General features: G+C 43.3%; 1 protein-coding gene across 1 annotated transcript in view; it reads left to right on the top strand.

Annotated features, from left to right (window-relative positions):
• The window catches only part of SNTG1 (syntrophin gamma 1), a 2,687,950-nt gene that overhangs the window by 1,454,114 nt on the left and 1,211,392 nt on the right, over positions 1 to 22,444 (top strand). Inside the window, exon 11 of the mRNA XM_085605648.1 lies at positions 1,868 to 1,950. Within this exon, the coding sequence (XP_085461774.1) occupies positions 1,868 to 1,950 (83 nt within the window). The remainder of the gene's footprint in view (positions 1 to 1,867; positions 1,951 to 22,444) is intronic.

Genomic DNA, 22,444 nt, shown 5'->3' with positions numbered 1-22,444 from the left:
TGCAATAGGTCTTGCATTTGAGAGGGTTTAAGCTATTGGAATTGTAAATGAAAATGCCTTTTACTTATCTGTTTTAATAATTACCACATAAATGAAAGGCATTGTTATTTACAATGCCAATAGCTGAAACTCTTGTAAATGCAAGACCTATTTCATTTCAAAGGAGCGGCCGACATTGTCTAGGGCTGCTTGGAAAGCGAAAGAGCACATGGCGCGCTGAATGTTGCATGAAAGCATGTCATGCCTTCAGTATGAGAAACGCATTAAAGAAAGTAGTGCTTACAGACTAAATAAGACATACTGTGTAACAACAGAAGTAAAAGGGCCAATCCTCATGAGAGGTTACAAATTAAGACAAGGCGATACTAATGAGGGACTAACAAGCCTATCAATGAATTAGAAGCCAGCATTTAGAAAGGACAATGAGACAAGCCAATGAAAAATATGGACGGAGAGTGGGTGGAGCTTCAAGTCCATACTCGAATATGCGCTGCCCAGGCTCGACCTAAAAATATATTTAGTAGTGTGTGTCATCTCTGTTTCCTGTGTCTGTGTTTGGTCTGCCTCTCAGATTTGTATTTCACAATTTGTGAACTCAAAGTCATTTTCTTTTCTATTCTTCTTTTTAGCTATATCTGAGTGATTTGTGTATTTTGCCTGACTCAAATCTTTATAACTCTTTTCATAACATCTCTTTCAGACAACCTATCTTTCATTATCAGCAATGTCTCCCAGTATTATTTGTGAATTCCCATTTTGATGCTTCGAAGACATTTCTCAATGTATCCACAATACACAGATAATGTTGATTGTTTTTCAAGCTTATTGTATTTTCTGAAATGGGATGGCTTTCTTTTGTTGCCCCAACCACAAACTGTGATGCTGAAAGGCATCTTGAATGTGCATCAGCCCACTGCATCTCCTGACCCACTAGATTTCTGCAGGGCAGGGAGGATATAAGGGAACATATGTGACTCATCAACTCTAATAACTCACTAGCCACTATTCCCAAACAAAAAAGTACTGCACCAAAGGTCTTCAGCAAAAATGGGCAGGAATGTGAGGAGCATTAAATTCCTCCCCCATATTCTATGTTGGCAACATTCTGTATACATGTAATGGCTTTGTGGAATACAGAGGGTCATATTCCAAGCCCCTCACATTTTCAATCTTAGTCTCTCCTCCCTCCATCTGACAGAAACTAGAGTATCCGGAGGTATGATAAGGAAGAGAGTTGGTTTAGAGCAGTGAGTTTGTTTGCCACTTTGTTGCCTTCCTGCCCATACTATCTGATTCTCGTGTTGTTGCAGGAATTAAGCCTAGAATACTCCCATCTGATCCTATTTCCCAGGCTCACCTGCAACTGCAGGTGAGTTTATTCCAATGATTCTGCACAGTTGGTCCAATCATGGTGGTGATAGGAGGCAAACCCCAGAAGCCTCTTGTAAGTGCATGAAAACAATTCCCCTACACAAGGTCACATGATTGTACTCCAGCATGGGCTGACTTTCAGCCAAATATTTCCTCGCAAAGCTCCAACAAGTAAGAAATACCATTAGATCGAACTGTTGCATCCTAAGGTCACTCTTCAGCCACTCAAGCATAGTGTAATAACACATCATAAAGGCACCCAAACGGTTTAGTTAATAACTGTGCAGGAACATGCTACAATGTTACACAAATTCATAACAAGTTTGGAGTTCAGAAAGTCTGACCTTGCACTTCAGACATCCTTTTAGATGATGTGTGGGTAAATATTATTCCACATTGTAAACTACTCGAATGAAAGAAATTGAATTGAATGAGAAAAAAACACATTGGCATAGCAGAAATATTCCCTTAACGTATCTATGTATTTCTTCTTTAGGTGTTCCAAGTGACCAAAGCAGTGGAACCTCATCCCCTCTATGTGACAGTGGACTGCATCTGAATTATCACCCCAACAACACGGTAGGATTCACAAATTCGGACTATAGTTCTTTACTTTCACTCTTCGTGTGAAATCTTAGACAGTATATAAAACAATTAACTAGTTTAACCTAAAGCACGAATATATATCTCCAGTCCTTCACTAGTGATCCATCATGAATAACAATAGTACTATGACATTGATGAAATAAAGAGACCTGATTTACAGAATTGCTAGATCCGGTGGCAACTCAGCTCGTGAAATTTCATACTCCTTGATCTGTAACCCAAATGAAATTCCTCCAATGAATTCGCCACTGAATTTAGCAATTTCTATGCAAATCAGTTTTCTTAATTATCACTCAACTCTAAATCAAGTAAAGTATTTTTTCTGGTAACTTTTGTATGTCCTGAAAGGCCTCCAGCACCTCATATTGAGGAGACCGGAATAAAGGTGCCTGGCACATTTTCATTGGCAGCTCATAAGATTGTATTATGATGCATAGCAAAGGGAAGCCCCACTCATATGAACAGAAGACATTGACACAGGCCCATGTACTGATCGTTTGGTCAGTATTTTTACCTCAATGCTATTTTCAGGTGTCACAGAACATAACTTGCTAGAAAACAAGCTTTGCAATTGAGAAGTTGTTGTTCTAGAACCTAGCAGAGTGCTTGGATTTTTGAGTATGGTCAGTTTGGTCATCCTTGAAATATGTTAATTAAGAATGAATTCAAGAGAACTTATCAGAAGATGTGTTACTGTGACCATCTTATTCAAGTATGAATTCATGGTTTTTCCTTTGGCTATAGTTCCAATGGAGAAACATGAATTAAAACACATGTGGTTGATGGCACTAAAATGCAGCTACCCGAACAGCCTTAAGACCAAAACTTGATTGCCCACCTAATAATATGATTTCTGAAAAAAGACCTCATTGCAAAGAAAGTGGCATTGTGGAAATTTACAACTATATGCATGGTTCCCTAAACATTTGCATTGAATGTAATTTAACCCATAAATTATGTCAGTTAAGGCACATAAGCATATGGATTTCATAAACAGCTGATGCCTGTTTTTCTCAGCCAGTTATGCAGAGTGTACATTTTCCGTATGTTATAAATACACAGATTAAAGAAAGATTGAGAAATTCAAATTTGAGATGTGTGAACTACTTTTTCTCTTTATAATTATTTTTCCCTGATGTGTTCGCTTTCTACACATAACATTTAAAAATGAGGAGTGGTAATAAAGCTTCCCAGGCTTCCTACAGTATTTCAATCATTTAGGTCTATTTTCAGCTGCAGTCGCAGCTGGCATGATTCGAGGGTGGGGTGTTCGCGCGGGGGGGTTAAATACAATTATTTTTTTAAACGTACCTTCCTGGGTCCTGCGCCGTCGCAGCTCCTGGCCGGGTCCCATTTTCCTGCTCTGCTGCTGAACAGGAAGCCTCCCTCCCCTCCCCTAGGCCAATCATAACACTGCAATGGCAGCTTTGTGATTGGTGGAGATGGCACCCAGCCAGGCGCCTTTGAGGAGGCCATTTTCTCCATGTAGGCTGCATGCAGCCTAAATGGAGAACAGGGAGAATGTGCATGAGTGTTTTGGGTAGCCCGAGAGGGCCGACCAAACAGTCAGTGCCCGCAACATTGGGCAAGCCACTAGTCCCTGACCATCCCACCCTCCCGCCCCCAACCAAACACTTCTGCAGTCTCGCAGTGCGAGAAGCAGGAACATAAAATGGTAGTTTTACCTTTTTATGTTTCTGCTTCTCGCAGTGCGAGAAAGCAGCGGGGCAACACTCCTTTGCCCACATGGAGGAGCTGACTGTGTTCAGCTGTGAAAATCAGAGTGTGAAACACTTTAAAAGGTTTGTGAATAGCAACAAAGTTATGACCCAGTGGTTGTTCCCCTCATTTTATTTGTATTTCTTTGACTCTTGTCTGAAAACGCCTTCTCCTGCAGAATTCTACATATTAGGAATTTACACATTCTTAGCTTGTTAGACCTATGTGAAATCATATTAATTGGCACAAATGGTTACATCTTCTCAAGCATCACCTAATAGTTTTTTCATGCACTCTGTTACATATGTATAGAAGAAAACTATGTGAACCAGGACAACAGTTTTAATAATACTCATTTATTAATCTGCTTGTTGTAATGTTTTTCATGAGTATAGTTTATTCCAAGTGGGTATCTTAGTATGTACGGTTACCAACAGGACCTGCTGGGTCTCGAATCACAAGTTATTCTGACCCTGGAACACAGGGAGTGACTCCTTCTGGCACAACGTGGACATGGTGCGCTTCTAGAACTCCTTTGATGTGTTGATTACGCCGCCCACACAGCCAAGACTCATGCTGAAGCAGATAAGGCCGGCTCACTTTTAGACTATCTTGTTTTCTAGGAACACCCTAGACATCACATACTGGCACTCCGCTCCTCTGCTGGCATCCTCATTTGCACTCAGACAGCGATTCACGTCACAATGATGGAATATTACACCTCCATGTACACCTCGACTGCGCTTGCCAACCCAGACACCATTGACTACTTTCTAACCTCCACACCCTTACCTACCATATCTCTTGACCAGCGAATTGAACTGGACAACGCTATTACCTCATTTGAGATCCAGTGGGAAAATAAGTGCCCTGGCCAGAGGCAAGACCCCAGGTTAAAATGGTCTCCCAACTGAATTTAATAAAGCACACCACCCACTTTTGCCCCCCCACCTACACACATTATACAACAAAATACTCCAGGTGGCCTGTTTGCCACCCTCGCTTCATGAGGCACTACTTATCTTCTTACCCAAACCAGACCATGACCCCTTTGTCTTAGGTTTATACCTCCCTCTTGCATTGCTCAATGCAGACTACAAAATACTGGCAAAGTATTAGCTGACTGCCTGGCCCCTCTGGTCCCTATTAATATGCACACTGACCAAACGGGTTTGTCCCAGCCTGGAACACTTCACTGAAGTTGAGGAGATTTTTTAGGGTTATGGAGAACACACATCAGGATTAGCCATGTTCCGAATGTCTAGTTCTGGACATGGAAAATGCATTTAACTCTCTGGAGTGGGATTTCCTGCTCACAGTGTTGTCCTGCTTTGAACTGGGCCCTAGATTTAGTACCAGGTGAAACTACTCTACACACAGCCTCTAGGAAGGGTAAAAAGTACCAGAACCTTGATATAAGACCCAGTTGCAGTCCACATTGTTACCCGACAATGACGCCCATTACTCATTGCTCTGACCATTGAACCACGAGCGGCCACTCTATGTACACAGAGACAGGCCTGGGACTACCATTGGGTGACAGGTTTGAGCTCTAAGACTATGCTTCACAGCTACAGTGGGTGGCTAAGTGGCTGGCAGGACTTCAATTATCGGACACCGTCATGACAACTCCAGCCTTGAGCCAGTTACATGCACCTTTTACATTTATTCCATCCCTGCACCAGATGGCCGACCGCCTTCGCTGAATTGCTGCACGTGGCACACTGGAGTTTTAAACATAGTCTCCTATTTACCAAAGCTACCCAGCGTAAGCTCCTGCACTTCCACTCCTAAGCACCCCTATGGGTGATCAGATCACCTCTGTGACGGAAATTGCCACCTTGAACAAAATTGGCTTGGGGGGACATTTACGGGGATGGCTCCCTCACACCATTTGAAACCCTAATAACAGATGAGGGACTCCCACCTGACTACTTCCTCCTCCATACCTCCATAATTAGGGAACTTGGCGCATAATTAGGTGGCAAGCAACAGGAATGCCTAATGCACCTCACCGTCCAATACCTTCATGTCATGGGCACAGGCCACCAACTGACACTGTGGTTTGAAATCATTGAGCACATATGCTGCTGTTTCGCTGATCCTGCTATGTTGCCCCTGGGAAACAAAACTAGGCTGACACTGCACGGACACAGAATGGAGGATCATGGTATATTATCCTGCGCTTGTACAGCGCAGTGCATATTTTTGCCTTATTCAGCACTACATACTCCATAGGGCCTACCTTACTCCTGAAAAGATAAACCAATACTATCAGTGCACTGACGCTGCCTGCCCCTGATGCTCTCTTCCTGATGCTGGCCTGATGCACATGCTATGGGATGGTCTCTTCACCAAAACTGGCTAGGTGGGACCTCACGGTTACAAGACTGCACCCAGATACCCGTGCCCTATACCTGGGAGGTCTGTCTACTGGGCCTCGCTAGCAGAGAGAAGAAACATAGGGCCACCACACCTGGGATTACTCCTTGCAAGGGTTTAATCACCTGTGTGTGGAGCTCATTGACACCACCGGCGATATGCACTTGGGAGCTTTCCCTGTAGGTATGGACCTGGGCAGAGGGTGTTGCATTGTACATGGAGGACACACAGCGCCTACGTAAGTACCCACTAGCTGCCTTCTGTGATGCAATCTTGACTAACAAAAACAAGAACACTTGAGGGTTTTTAGGACATCACAGACCTAATGTTTATTAGAAGCTTATTTAGGAGTGTTGGTCATCAAACGACTTTTGAGAGGTCGTCTCACTCTCAACTTATTGAGGCATGCTTCATCATTTGATGGCCTCTCACACCGGGGTAGAAACAATGCCACCCCGGTGGACTCGACCAGAGGAAACTACTCTTCCCCTGGGAGTTCTTATATATCTGTGGTCAGGACAAAGCACTTTGTCCTTTTTTTGTCAACAACAAAAAAGGGTTTAAAATACACCTAGAGGTATGCTTAAGTGATTACTTTATTTGGTGAGTACCTCTAGTATGTTTAAAAACATTAGAAGGGTGTCGGTCAGCTGGTGATTAAAAATGAATCACCTGACCTGAAATTATTACATTACTAACATGTTTTGACCGCTTTCCAGCCTAACAAGGGCTAGGGTCTTCTTCAGGGTAAATGACACCTCCTTCATAGTCAAACATTCATCAGAAGGACGAGCGTGAGGATTCCACCTATTGAGCCCTGTCCACTGCCGTAATGTGAGACCACCCTGCCATCCTGACTGACTTTGAAGCAACCTTAGCACCTACTGATACACCACGTGAGACATCTGTGACTCCAGTGACCGCGGCAACCCCCCCATGCCTGATCAGTCATCTGGTGTGCATGGCACTCCTTCCTGAATGCGCCCCCCCCTTACTTTTGTTGCATTTCTCATCCAAACTGTTTCTCTGTAATGATGCATTTTGATCCTTCCCACCTGTTGAGCGATGGCATGGACCCCACTGTTGATGCTCCCTACTTGGAAAGAACCTCCCTTTATGTTTTCTTTTTTATCGTTCCTGTTTTTTTGTATTTTCCTTTTTTTCTATTTTATTAATTGCCTCTTTTGTGTCTTGCACTGATGCTTCTTGTTGTTATTGCTGTTTGTCACATGAATCATGCATTTGTTGCATATGATTATAATATGTTATGTATGTATACGACAAATGTAATAAAAAGAATTCTATTAAAAAATCATGGTATGTACAGTTTTCTCTGTGGCATAAATGCTAGCAGCTACATTTCCTTTCACGATAGAAGAGATGGATTATCAGTTGACATGGGCTTTGGGATTAGCCTGGGTAGCTGATGCTTGTCATTTGACGATTTTGAGAGCCTTGATTTGTTTCTCTATTTCTTTATCATGGGTCCTCAGTTGACACTTGTAATAGAGGTTTGTCACTTGCTTTTCTCAAGTCCCTTGGGACAGTAGCAGTTTGAATCAAGCAATTAATAATCACTGTTAGTTTAGGCGCCATATTCTCTATCGTCAACTGATACATGCCTGCAGGATGTGGATCTAAAGACGAGGCAGTTATGACTTTAAGGACAATAATACTTACTTCTTCCTCTATTGTCAGTGCAAATTATGTAATTGAACCTGTTCTGTCCTTTTCTAAATTTGAGTGAAGTAAAAGTGCGGCATGGTGTGCTTTTACAACAAAAAAGCATTTATTTGTCAACTTGATCACGTCTAAAGAAAGGGGCACGGCCGCCATTAAAGGGAAAGTGAGGCATGGAGCACAATACGGCAAGCTGGCATATAGAGGGGTGCAGGCGGGCTGCAGGAACCATTGTTGACTGTTTGCCCATGTTAATGTAAAAGCGGGCACAGTGCTGAAACCTAAAGCGTGGCGCCCGGGGACAGGAGGGGGCTGCAGGCGCCATTATTGACTGTGAACCCCAGCTGTTAATTTAAAAAGGGTGAATATGCTGAGTTCTGTCTCAATAAAAAAATAATGTTTGGGTGCTGAGTACACCATGTCAAAGATAAAGTGTGTTCTGAAACAAAACAAAAGTTTTACTTACAAGATGGCCCTGCTTTGTGCGAGAGCATGTCCTGCCTGCAACAGCTGGTAGGAGAAAGTGCTTTAAGTAAATAATGCTCACAGTCTGTAATTAAACATCCCGAGTAACAACACAAGTAAAAGGGCCAGTACTTATGGGAGGTTACAAAATTAGAAAAAGCAGTATTAAGGAGGGAATACTAAGTCTATTGACGAATCAAAAGCAGCCATTTAAAAAGGACAGTAACAGCAGTCAATTGAAAAGATGGGCGTTAAATGCGCGGAGCTTCAAGTCCATACCTGAATACAGCATGGCTCGATGGTACAGCGCAAGCACTGCCAAGGCGAAACCTAACAACTGCTCTGGAGAAGTCATTTGCTGAAAGATTTGAGTAACATAACATATGGCTTTAATTTCACCTGTCAATGCATATACTCCAGCCAAGGAGTCTCCAACCTTGTATCTAGTGAGAGCTACTTCTGATCAGTCAAAATCATTGTGAGCTACTGAAGGTTACACAATGTGTGCATTATTACCAGATGTCCCCACACTCAGCTTTATTGGTTTTAAGCCTAATGTTTATAGAGCCTGGTGCAATGGTTTGAACAAAATACTTTGATTAGGGCTCTATGACAGGGCTGCCATGTGTGTCAGTGTATGGGTGACTGAGCGACCCGTGCTGCATGCACTTGTGGCGCAGGACATACCTTTTGCCATATGTGGCACTATTGCATGTATAACACAAATGGGAAAAAATGTAAAGTGCAGAAAAATGTTCTGTAGAAATGTTCAGAGTATAGAACATTTTTCTGCACATTCAATTTCTCCAACGTGAAACAATGGCTGTATTTTTCACCTATGATTATGGTACTGTATCCAGAAAATTAAACTGAGAGTTAACTTTGTTTATGTGGATTCCATCAAACTCATCATTTACATTTTCTCTGATTTCCAAGAGTCACATTTACAAACGCCAGGCATCTGGCTCTCAGGTTCCTATAGACATGGTGCCATATTTTTAACAGAAAAATGCATTTGTTTAAATGGAAATAATTGTAAGTAAATAAATAAACATGCTAAATAAAGCATTAAGAGGTACTTGGCCTAATTTAAAGAGGGGAAAGACAATAATGCTTCATGTTTCATGTAAAAGGTTTTCTTCATTTGAAGTTTTTCCTATTTGAAAATAATTACTATTGTTCATTTATAAATATGGCACAGTGTCTACTGGCCAGCAGCACAAGGTATGCTACTTGTAAATGCACATTTTTAAATGAGATACATTAAAATGAATATTTAATCATTAAGGTGACTCTTCATTTTAATTTTCTCCCATTAAAAGCATTTAGAAACATAACTTTCTTCTCACACTCCAAATCTAACTGAGCACTGTTCATTATCAGGCTCTGCAATCTGCAGCCAGATGATAATAATGTAAAATAATCACAGCCTCCCTTTAGGGTTAAAAGGAAAATGTGGCCCTGTGCCTATTTAAAAATGAACTCAAGGCTGCGAGCCTTGTGATGGACTGGTTGCAGACACCTGCTCTAACCCATTTGTACAATGACCTCAAATATATTAAGTGTGTACCTATATTGTATTGTGAAATTTGATCCTTTGAGAGCTTGTGTAGCAATTCCACATGATGTATCCTTTGGTAATTAAAAGACATAGGGAGACAGTGGCCACCTTTCTACAATCTGTGCATTTTGTGAGGACAGTATCAGGCAACCTACTCAATGCTGGAGGAAATATATGTCCTAGTATATTGTGGCCAGTTTTGTAGAATGCCGTGGAGAGATATAAGAGGTATAGGATTAATTCATATCAACCACCTGGCATGCAAAAGGTGTGATCAGACACAGTTGTCCTCCACAAACCTCTGTATACTTTCTGCTAGACAAGCCATTCTTGTGTTATGAACCATGATTGTTTAGTCCAATGTCTGGTAAAGTTTTTTTCAGAAGTTTTTTTTCCATTTTGAGTCTTTAGCAATGCAAAATCTTATGTTACTTTCAGACTTGAATTATGCAAATTAATGTATGGCCTTTCTGAAGTGGTAAAACAAAATACTCTTAACTTTTGAACTTTTAATTTGTTTTGTTGAAGATGTTGTTGATTTATGCTATGTTATAGGCATTTGTATTGTGAATTTCTAGTATATGCAGGATGCTGTAGTGATTTGATAATTGAGGTGCCCTTTATAATTCTGAGATAGTTGCTGACTGGAGACAAGTAGTCTGTAAACAATATATTTGGCTGTATTTCATGTTGTGCAATAAGGAATCATATATGATGGTGATCGGCTCATGTAGAACTGACTAATGTAGTGTATAATAATGTTCATACAGGACTGTGACCAACTCTGTCTTGTCATGGTTCTGAGCAGCCCATTATGTGTGTAGATTTGTGTGTCTAGCTATTAACCATATAATTATCCTCAATCCAGAGAACTATAGCTCTTTACATAAGGAGACAGACGTGATTATTATTGAATTAAACTGTATGTAAAACAAAGACCTTTATAGGTGATAAGCATGTAAGGTGCCTGGAACGATTCTAAGCATGTTTATGAACATTAGCTGAATCTTCCTCATTTGGTGAGTGGACCCAATAACATGATCAAAATGAGTATTCTTTGATGTTTTGCATATCTGTGTTGCAGGCATTAATGTGCTGTATTCTCAAATGATATTCCATGCTGCAGTAGCGATGTTAGTATGGGAAAGAAGTTGTTCAAGGGGTTGTATAGCTGGCTCTTTGTTGTGGCCAAGGAAACACTCTTTGGGCAGTATTATTCTTTTTCACTGCTCGGGGCAAAATGGATACACAACTCCTGGATTTCTTTATTATGTGCAGCCTTTGCAGTCATCAATCAAAATGTGAATATTTGGAAGATAATCCTGAACTCAGCATGCTCTCAACGTGACCAATAGGATACAGATTGAATGCATTTTGTATCTGTCCAATAATTCCTTATATCCGAGAAGTAAACGTCAACTGCTACCCACCTCTGTTTTTGGTTTTTTATACCATTCAGTATTTCCTTCTAAGTGTACTGTAAACACTCCATGTCAGTAGACAGGCTCCTACTAATGCTAGCACCATACTGGATAGGTCCCCTCCACTGCTGGTGGAGCAATGGTGTTAACTTTTTGGAGATAAGAATTTTCTATTGAACAAGCTGTGAGATGGGGCAGAGAATATGTTATCAGATGTCAGAAAAAGTGGTCCTGATATTGAAAAGTTTAGATCTAATAGTTGTCTTTGTGGCATCTTCGAAAAGTGTTAGATATATTGATTATTGGCTACTGTTATATCTTATTTTTGTGATTGCTTCGCTTTTCCCTTTTTCACTATTTGATAGTTGATGTTGTTTCATTTTTTTACCATGTTAAATTGTAGAGTTTTAAATACAAATATATATTAAAATAGATAAATCCTTATTAACAGAATGAAAATATCTTAATAACTGCATTACAGCTGAGAGACTGTCATTAGGCAACACATCTGATGTAATGTTTATGTCAAGACATTTACTTTTTATCGGCCACCTTTCCCTTTTCAGAAACCTATCAATGAGGTTGCTTAAGTTTAAGTTTATTGGTAAATTGTGTGGTTACTTATAATCATTGCAATAAAAGAGCAATTTTAAAATACAAGTTATATATTCCATAAATACACAATAAAAGAAAGTGTTATTCGCAAGTTTATGAACACACGTGCAGGAGGAAAAAATGTAAATTGTTAGTCCCCGCCAGTTCTGTCTATGCTCTCCAAGGGTGCCATATTGTGGCCGACACATTGTCTTAGGTATGAATGATTGTGTGTATGTAGTAAAGTGCAAGTGCAAAAATGGGTGCAACCGATGTTGTCCTTTTGAGAACAGATTTGAGTGTGGATGAATAGTACCGCTGGTGGGGATGCTCCATTGCACTGACTGTGCCTGTACTTAGACTTGGTTGTGGGCCTTAAAATGTAAGTACGGTAAGATGCGGGTGCAAGAAAGTGCAAAGCAGTGCTTACAATTTTATCCACTTGAGATCAGGTTAATTAATTGAGGTTAATCCTCAATAATGGCAATGTTTAGGGCCTTCTAGACTGTCTTCTTGAATACCTGGTGACTGGTGGAGGTGACCCAAAGCTGTGTGAGTTTTGTGATTACCAGTTATTCCTGTAAATAGACCTTTGCTGGTGACAGGTTGCGTTCCTGTAGCTCCTTGCATAGCGATGATTCAGCGTGTTTTGGTTCAGTTTTTCTTATCTTGTTCCAACATATTAAGTTTGTTCCTCGCTGGGCCAGCATCTGTTTAGTAGACCAAATTCCAGGTTGTGAAGGTTGTGAAGTGACTCATGGAAGTGAAAAGATGATCCTGTAAATTGGCACCACTGCATTGTCCGGGGTTCTGGCATCCCGGCCTCTAAGCAGCTCTGAGATTGTCAGTAGGAGTTTTTCTTGTAATACTTCAAGAAGGGGTGTCAGCGAAGGTCAAGCCAGTTTTTCTTCACGTTTTTAAGCATTACTACCAGCACCTGCCCGTTCCTTTGTATCTCCCCCTTCTGGGCTGCAAAGGAGACTTTTTTGTCAATGATGACCCCCTAGGTATTTGTATTCATCCTTGCCTTCAATCGTTTTCCCAAAACAATGTGTGTGTTTGTGCTTTCTTATTGTTGTGCTGTCAATGAGGTTGTGACAAACTGAGTGCAACAATAAGATTGGGGGGATCTGATTGAACAACAATATTACATGTGTCAGTGTTTTGGGCACTCTTCACCTAGTGTTTAATCACCTCTTATTTTAACTGACCACAAAAAAGTATATGCAAGTCAAAGCAAAACAAAATCTCTCTGTCATTAAGACATTGTTTTCAAAGTCCCTCTCAGCTTCACAGCATAGAGAACAGAAATATCACTTATTATATGTCATTTGTCATACAAATATCTTTTACTGATATGTAATTTCTCACAAAGAAAATTACACCATCAATGTTATAGCCTTGACCAAAAGGAATGACCGCCTTAATCAAAAGGATATCCAGTTCACACCATGTGTTACCCTTTTAAGAAAGATCGTATTTACTTGGTAAGTGGTCAGATGCAGCAATTGTACATTAATAGGAGTTTTCTCAGACATTAATAAAGTAAATATCAAAAATATCAAATAATTTAAACAATTGTCATATACAGTCTACGGACAGCTCAGCTTCTACATAGTCTCAGACAGCATTATCTCAGACATTACATGCGGGCTCAGGAAAGCACAGCAAATAGGACACAGCACTGTAAATTTACTTGTTTACCCATACTGCTTTACCCATACTCTAATTTCACTCACAAACAAGTATGATTACCCTTCCAGAAATAACTTTAAGAAATGGAAACCAATATTGGTATTACATAAATGTACCTGGCTAGCTTATGTGGTTCATCCTCTCACCAGCATTGTCTGTCATTAGCACTCATTCTCAACAAAAGATGGGTTGTCAAATAGTCACAGGAATGGCAATCACATTATGGTTCATTTAAAGATTAATTTCTTAAGCCAGCCAGTCCGTAAATCAATACATACTACCATTATTTAACTCACATATTCTTTATCTAGACAACCTGGAAGAGTGATTTCAACATTTTGGTGGAATCAGTTTCTTCAAATCGCATATTCATTTCACTACAGACTTTTACTCTTGTAACAGATACTTATGGGATGCTATTATCTCATGCAGAAAGCCCAGTAAAAAGATAAATCCAAACAAAAACCTACATGTACCGCAACAAATAATCACACGAGACAAGTTTATCACAAAGTGACAGAAAATAAGATGGGAACTCTTGCTCTTAAGCATGGTTGAATGATTCATCACAGAATACAAAACTCATTTAACTCCATGCTGACTTTCATCAGTGCTCATATGATGCAGTACTGATTGATAGAAAACCTCAACTGTTGCCACTTCACATTCACAGCCAAAATGCAATGAACAATGCCAATAGAGTAAATCTGTTAATGATGTAAACCACATTAAATGCAACGAACATGCCAACATAAAAACTGAATGACTCAGTACTGATATAGAAATTTGAACACTGCCACCATTACACCAGTGATATGATTTCCCCAACTAATGAGATATGAACTACACTGATGCACAGTTTAGGATACCTTAAAATATCCATTACCACATAAACTGAGTAATTACAAGGGTCCAAGTGTCCTGCCCTTCCTGAAGGATACTGTAACACAGGTTTCGGCCACCACATGGTTTAGAAGTAACACGGGAGCACTTTTTGAGTTTTTTCACCTGAACATTTGCCTGTTAAAAGCAGTAAAACGACTGAGTGAAAATCTGCATGGAACTTGCTACAGAAATAACGATTCACAATTGTTGTTTCTCATTAGCCTATGATTCAGATCAAAAATGTGTGCTTGAACAGGAACTCAGGGAGCAGGGGAATTTGGAATGGCCACCAACCTACTCGTAACGGGCGCCTTGCAATTTATGAATAAATATAGAAAATTTTGACTGCTACAAGTTCAGCAAAATCCTGCAGAGAACCTCTGGATTCCCTGCGGCATGGCCAACAATTCCCAGCAGGGTTTCCTGTTTTATTGAATACGACATCAATCTTCAGGCAGTTGGCAGATTTAAATTATGCCACACACAGAGGCAAACTCACAAAATTTCACACGTCATAGAAATGCTAGATTCCACAAGGTCACCCACCTGCAAAGCTTAGTTATGACGCTCATCTGCATATGCATATTGCACTTTGGAATCCATTTACCTACAATTGTGCTCTAATACATCTGATTGCTATGGTTTTGTAATGTTACTTAAATGTAGCCACTATTTTCAAACATTGAAGCACACAACCATTGACCTAAAACATAATTAAATAAATTAGTGTCCAGAAAAATATTTTCTTGAAAACAATAGAAGAAAAACAGTTTCCTACGTTAGACCTAAAAGGAGAGCTGATGTTTTGCTGAGCTATATCCGATCGAAAGATGCTGGTCAAACTCTGATGTACACCTAGGCTTCAAGACACTGTCCCCCTTTTTTTTTTACATTCACTATTAACACTGTTCTTGCTATTGTGTATACATTGCTCTGTTCTACTTACATTTTGCAAACTTTGAGGATTGCAAACCGTGGTCAATAATGAAGGTGTACAAAGTACCCTGTTGTGGAGGGAAGGCTGTGATCCTCCACTTAGCTACATTTTAGAATTATGCAAATTTAGTCATATGTGAACCCTATGTTGCTGTATTTTCTTTTTCCTGTATTTATTACAAAATTTAGGTATGGCATAACTGAAATACATTTTTTTTCCCAAACGTTTTTTATTAAAGCTTGGACCTGCAATAATAACAGTTACAGCGGAACATGATCGCGTAATAATAATTTCCATCATTTTATATTCAAGACATAAGCATATCGCAAATTTACTGTACATTGTTACGATTATAGTGAACAGTTGAGTTTTGTTACTCATCATCTTCTGAGTCTGAGTGTATTGTCGGAGGGGTGCAGATATTTCCCCTAAAGGTATTCCATTTTCCCCATATTTTCTTCCATTTTTTGGGGCACCCTATGTTGCTCTATTAACAATTTCATACTCGTTGGGTTTGTTCTGTTTTTTGTTACTATTAGGTGTGTTTAGAGCTTCAAGGACAATAATGCTTCACAAAAAGTATATAGTGTGTGTTCAGGGACTCTGGTTTTATTGCTGAATAAGGCAAAATACTTCTACTTTGTAGAACTATCTTTCTTTATGAGAATGTTGTTCTCACTGCAAGATTATGGATTTCATTGTGAAAATACCGGTTCTGTTCGCTTGGCTGATGAGGGGTGATACTCCGACACCGGTCCCAGTATGCTTGTTTCTGGACCAGGGAGGACCTGGCCTGGCGGTTTGGGCTGGACAGTTCCCATGGGGAACAGGGTTAACACTGATTTGTACATTCCTGGGTTCAAACTGAGATAGCATGGTGGTCCAAAAAAATTATGGATCAAACCCACACTTGTTGACTTGGGGTCAATGTTTGCATTGTTCAGCATTCCATCCATCATCTGTTCTTTTTGCTTTTGTTGCCCTAAGTGAGAAGGGTATGCCCAGACATGGGTCCCGTGCTCACTGTACCACTAGATTCAAGCTAGCCATGCTGATGAGGGGTGATACCCTGAAATCGGTCTCAGGCAGGTTGCTCCCCTCGCCACCACACAGCCCTCCTGTGTGCCCTGAGCCTGCTGCTGCCGCTCGAATTGGTTTGTGCCCGTTTTTTTCTCTCCCTGCCGGATTACTCTCTCTGTGATGTCTTCGTAATTACTGTACTGCCTCATTGTGTTCTTCTCATCCCTGCGTGTTAACATTATTGTATTTTTTGTATTTTTTTGCCCCTCTGTGCCCCCCACTTCGCCTTCTGTATCCCCGCCCACTCCCACCCTTGTTTTTTTCCTGCCGCTGTGTCAACTGCATCCCCGCCCCCCTGAGCTCCCCTTTGCCGCCCTGCTCCCGCCTCCCAGCTGCTCCTCCCTCCCACATCCCCTCATATGGAGGCCGCGCAGCAACCGCGCGCAGCGGGCGCACATGAAGGTGCGTCTAAGTCAAGCGTCCGTCCACGCCTGGACTGCGCCCAGTGCCAGGACCCCAGGCGCCCACGAGCCCCACGACGCTTGCCTCCGCTATGACTCCAGCACCCTCCACGCACTCAATGCTGGACGATCATGAACCTGCTGCCTGGCTGCTCCAAAGAGCACCCAAGGACCCTTCTCCTGCCGGAACTGCAGCTTCACTATCATCTGGCCCGCCAACCCACCCACCAAAGAACCAAACTTCCTCAGATGCATCCTGCTCAACACCCGCTCCACCCACAAACACGCCGTCGAACTCTGGGACCTACTCGACACCAACGCCCCAGACGTCGTCTTCCTGACGGAGACCTGGCTGAACCCCTCCTCGGCACCTGACATCGCCATAGCCATCCTGGAAGGCTACAAGATCACCTGCAAGGACCGCATCAACGGAGTAGGAGGAGGAATTGCCATCGTCCACAGAAACACTCTCAAAATCTCGACAGCCACCGACGACACCCTCAGCACCGCTGAACACCTGCACTTCCAGATCCACACCGACCCCAACACCACCCTCAGAGGCACCCTCATCTACAGACCCCCCGGACCCCAACCGCAGTTCAGCGACTCCATCGCCGACTTCATCAGCACACACGCCCTCGCCTCCATGGACTACATCCTCCTCGGGGACCTGAACTTCCACCTCGAGAACAACAACGACTCCAACTCTTCCACCCTGATCAACAACCTCGCCAACCTCGGAATCAGATAACTCGTCACAACACCCACCCACTCTGTCGGCCACACGCTTGACCCCATCTTCTCAGCAAGTTCCCACATCTTCTTCAACCGCACCACCGAACTCCACTGGACCGACCACTGCTGCATCCACTTCACCTTGCGGAAACCCACCACACACCACCGCACCCAGCAGATGCCTCGCCGCAGCTGGAGCAAGGTCACCGAGGACCAGCTAACCACCACCCTCGCCCAGAGCCCACCCGTAGACCTGACCGACCCCGACGCCGCAGCCCGCAACCTCAGGCAATGGATCGACGACTGTGCCAACACCCTCGCCCCGCTCAAGAAACCCCGCAGCACCCACACCAGCAAGAGAGCCAGCTGGTTCACTGAAGACCTCCAGGCCTCCAAGCGAACCTGCCGAAAAAACTGGATCCGTGAACGAACACCGGAAAGCTACACAGCTCACAAGAACGCCACCCGCAGACACCAACACCTCATCAGATCCGCCAAAAGGACCTCCTTCAAAGACCACCTAAACAACAACGCACACAACAGCAAAGAGCTCATCAGCATCCTGAAGGAACTCTCCAACCCGAGCTCCAACACCAACGACATCCCACCGACACAAGACCTTTGAGACTCGCTGGCCACCTTCTTCCATCGCAAGATCGCAGACATCCACAACAGCTTTGACGCCGTCACCGCCGAGACCCCTGCTCCCACGACCACCACCCGCACCAACCGCCTGCTTGCCTGGACCAACATCAATGACAACAACACCATCAAGATCATGAACACCATCCACTCCGGATCCCTGGAAGACCCCTGCCCACACCACATCTTCAATAAAGCCAGCAGCACCATCACACCCCATCTCCGGAAAACCATCAACATCTCCTTCGAGACAGCGACCTTCCCGGAGAGCTGGAAGCACACAGAGATCAACGCCTTACTCAAGAAACCCAAGGCGGACCCCAAGGACCTCAAGAACTTCCGACCCATCTCCCTGCTCCCCTTCCCGGCGAAGGTCATCGAAAAGGCCGTCAACAAACAACTGACCAGCTTCCTCAAAGAGAACAACATCCTGGACCCATCCCAGTCCGGGTTCTGCAGCAACCACAGCACCGAAACTGCCCTCATTGCCGCCACCGACGACATCAGGACCCTGCTTGACAACGGAGAAACCACGGCCCTCATCCTCCTGGACCTGTCAGCCGCCTTCGACACGGTCTGCCACCGCACACTAAGAACACGCCTCCATGACGCCAGAATCCAAGGGAAGGCCTTGGACTGGACCACCTCATTCATCTCTGGCAGAACTCAAGGCTCATCCCTCAGCCCAACGTTGTTCAACGTCTACATGGCACCGCTCGCCCATGTCGCACGACGGCACGACCTCAACATCATCTCCTACGCCGACGACACCTAGCTGACACTCTCCCTCTCAAAAGAACCCCACAACACAAAACCAACCTCCACGAAGGAATGAAGGCCATCGCCGACTGGATGAGAAACAGCCGAAAGAAGCTGAACTCAGACAAGATGGAGGTCCTCATCCTTGGATCCACCCCCTCTACCTGGGACGTCTCCTGGTGGCCGACTGCACTAGGAGCACCCCCTACACCCACCGACCACACACGCAACCTAGGGGCCATCCTCGACTCCACCCTCTCCATGACGAAGCAGGTCAACGCCGTCTCCTCCTCCTGCTTCAACACCCTCTGCATGCTTTGCAGGATCTCCAAGTGGATCCCCACCGAAACTAGAAGGACGGTCACCCAGGCCCTCGTCAGCAGTAGACTGGACTACGGCAATGCACTCTACGCAGGAGCCCCGGCCAAACTCCTGAAATGGCTCCAACGCATCCAGAATGCCTCCGCACACCTGATCCTCAACATCCCTCACCGCAGCCACATCACACCCCACCTGAGAGACCTGCAGTGGCTCCCCATCAACAAGAGGATAACCTTCAAGCTCCGCACCCACGCACACAAGGCACTCCACGACACCGGACCAGCGTATCTCAACAGCCAACTCAGCCTCTACACACCCACCCACCAGCTCCGATCCGCAGACCGCGCCCTCGCCACCGTCCCCCGCATCTGAAGAGTGACTGCCGGTGGCAGATCATTCTCCCCCCACGCCGCCAAGACATGGAACACCCTCCCCGTCCACCTGTGGCAGACCAAAGACCTCCTAACCTTCAGGAGACTCCTCAAGACCTGGCTCTTCGAACAGTAGCAGCGTCCCCCCCCAGCGCCTTGAGACCCTCACATGTATGTAGTGCGCTTTATAAATGCTATGATTGATTGATTGATTGATTGAGGATGCTTATTTGCTGTCCAGGAGGCACCTGGCTTGGCACTGCAGGCTGGACTGTTCTCATGAGGGGCAGGGTCAAGTCTGGTTTGTATGTGGCTAGGTCCAAACAGGGGTGGCGTGGTGGGCAAATAAATGATGGATAAAACCCATATTTGTTGACAGGGGGTAAATGTTTGCCTTATCCAGCATTCTGCTCCTCATCTGTTCTTTTTACTTTTGTCACCCTAAGTAGGAAGGGTAATCCCACATGTGGGTCCCGTGCTAACTGTACCACTGGATTCAAGCTGGCCTAGCTGATGAGTGGTGGTACCCGGAACTGGTCCCAGGATGCTTGTTTCCGGTCCAAGGAGGACCTAGCTTAGCAGTTCGGATTGGGCTGTTCCCATGAGAAGCAGGGTCAAGACTGATTTGCATATGACTGGGTCACAGCTGGTGTGGCATGGTGGACAAAGAAATGATGGGTTAAACCCCCATCTCTTTACTGGGGTGAATGTTTGCATTGTTCAGCTTTCCATCCACCATCTGTTGTTTTTACTTTTGTCACCCTATGTGGGAAGTGTATGCTTAGACGTGGGAACCGTGCTAACTACACCACTTAATGTAAGCTAATCTATCTGATGAGGGGTGATACCCCGAAACCAGTCCCAGTATGCTTGTTTTTACAGTCCAAGGGAGGACCTGACTTGGCACTTCGTGCTGGACTGTTCCATTGAGGAGCAGGGTCAAGACGGATTTGCAAATGGGTGGGTCCAAACTGGGGTGGCATGGTAGGAAACAAAATGATGGATTAAACCCAGATCTGTTGACTGGGGTGAATGTTTGCTTTGTTCAGTATTCCGTCCATTTTAGTTTATTGCTGCTTTACCACAGGATATCTAAATCTGCTTCTGAAGCTGAACTTCTTCAGTTCTGCACTATCCGCTTCCATTAAATGTAAATGACAAATGTTTTCTTTGTGAACAAATACAAATGCACCCTCTTATACACCTCTGCATGCTGGAGCCAACTCCTGCCCCGCTACTCGACGAGTTGCCCATTTGATGCTGGCCCTGATCCTGCTGAGGACGCTGCAGTCGTGTGAAATGCATTTGCAACAATATTTTATGATAATTCCCCTGTTAGCTGGCTGTTGGTTCCCTGGCTCGCGGTATATGTAGGTAAACACAGAGAGAATCAATATATTTGGACTGGGCAAAGGTTACCGTGGTAAATGGCAGTTTAATAGCGAGTATGTGAAAATCACTTTTTCTTTAAAACAAACCTTATCATACATTCATGCAGTATAGGGAAGAGATATAGAAAGACGATGCAGTGCACAATGTTTACAAATTTCGTTTATTTCGTTTCATTCCCTTCACAAAGGACTGTAGAAAAATTAATACAATTCTTGTCTTTTGATTTTCCAATTAACGTTACTATAACCTGCAGATTTCAGAAGGGGGGCGCCATGAAGTCAATGTAATTAAGGTTTGCTCTTCTTTCATTTTACAAGGCAAAATAGTGCAGTAACTTTACTTTGCCGATATAAAACCCGTGCTTGAAATTCACATTAAATGATACAAATTAAAGGCATTGCATTGAAACATTCGTAGTTGCCAAAGTTAACTGGGAATTTAATTTCTAAAGTAGCTATAAAGCTGTCATGTTTTCCTCAGTGTAAGCTGCAATATAAAATACATGTTGAATTTAAAAGTCTGCATGTCTCATATCCATATGTCTCCTGAGGTGTTTTTATGATTTTATAGAGCACAGAAAAAAGGTTAAGTGACTTGGATTTATGTTCCAATCTAAGGGCACCAGTTGGGACATTATGATACATAAACTTGTTATTGCCTGGTCCAGGTAGATTTCGTTTTGAAGGTTACAGGGATGCATTGTGACATCCATGTCTGCTTGCATTATCTTTATTTGTACAGCAGGAACAAGCAAGCCATACGATGCGACCGTTTCAGTGACATTGCTATGATGCTCCTATGCAAGGTCTTTGCTGATGTTGTACTGTGAGGGTGTGCATTAAGCAGCCTTCTTCTATGGAGTGTTTACAAACAAAATGGCAGAAAATAACACTTTTGATCTGGATAAAGGGAGCGAGGGTAACAGGGAGAAGACAGATAAAACAGTGTGTGGGGAGAAATTAAATACAGGTAGATAGAGAGCCCGAGAAAGAGACATTGTAGGGTGTGTTAGGGGCTAGTGAGTAAGCATGATATTCACCATCTAAGCTGCCTCTTGCTGACTGGTGCCACTGCCAAGGTGTGACGGGAACGGATTTTGAACAATTTGCAAAAACAGAGATGAATATCTGTGTCGTTGTACCAGATAAGCAGACTAGCCACAGGGACCAAATACATTGTTCCCTGGATGTCATCCTCACTATCTCAGGATCTACACCAGGCCATAGAAGCACGTGTACAGCATGACAGCCAAAACATATTTGGCTTAAAAAGACCAGTTGATTGCTTGAAAAGACTGGTATCTTGTGGACAGAACCTTAAACATTAACACTTTATCCATAAGCAACCTCTTTCCTAGGGGATTCCTGCTCACGAACTCAGACAGCATCCAGCATAGTTTTTAGTCATACATAATAAATACATTATCT

Source organism: Triturus cristatus, chromosome 5_1 (assembly GCF_964204655.1).
Source record: "Triturus cristatus chromosome 5_1, aTriCri1.1, whole genome shotgun sequence".
NCBI classification, from domain to species: Eukaryota; Metazoa; Chordata; class Amphibia; order Caudata; family Salamandridae; genus Triturus; species Triturus cristatus.
Note: the sequence above shows the minus strand (reverse complement) of the source record. Positions and strands in the feature narration are given on the sequence as shown.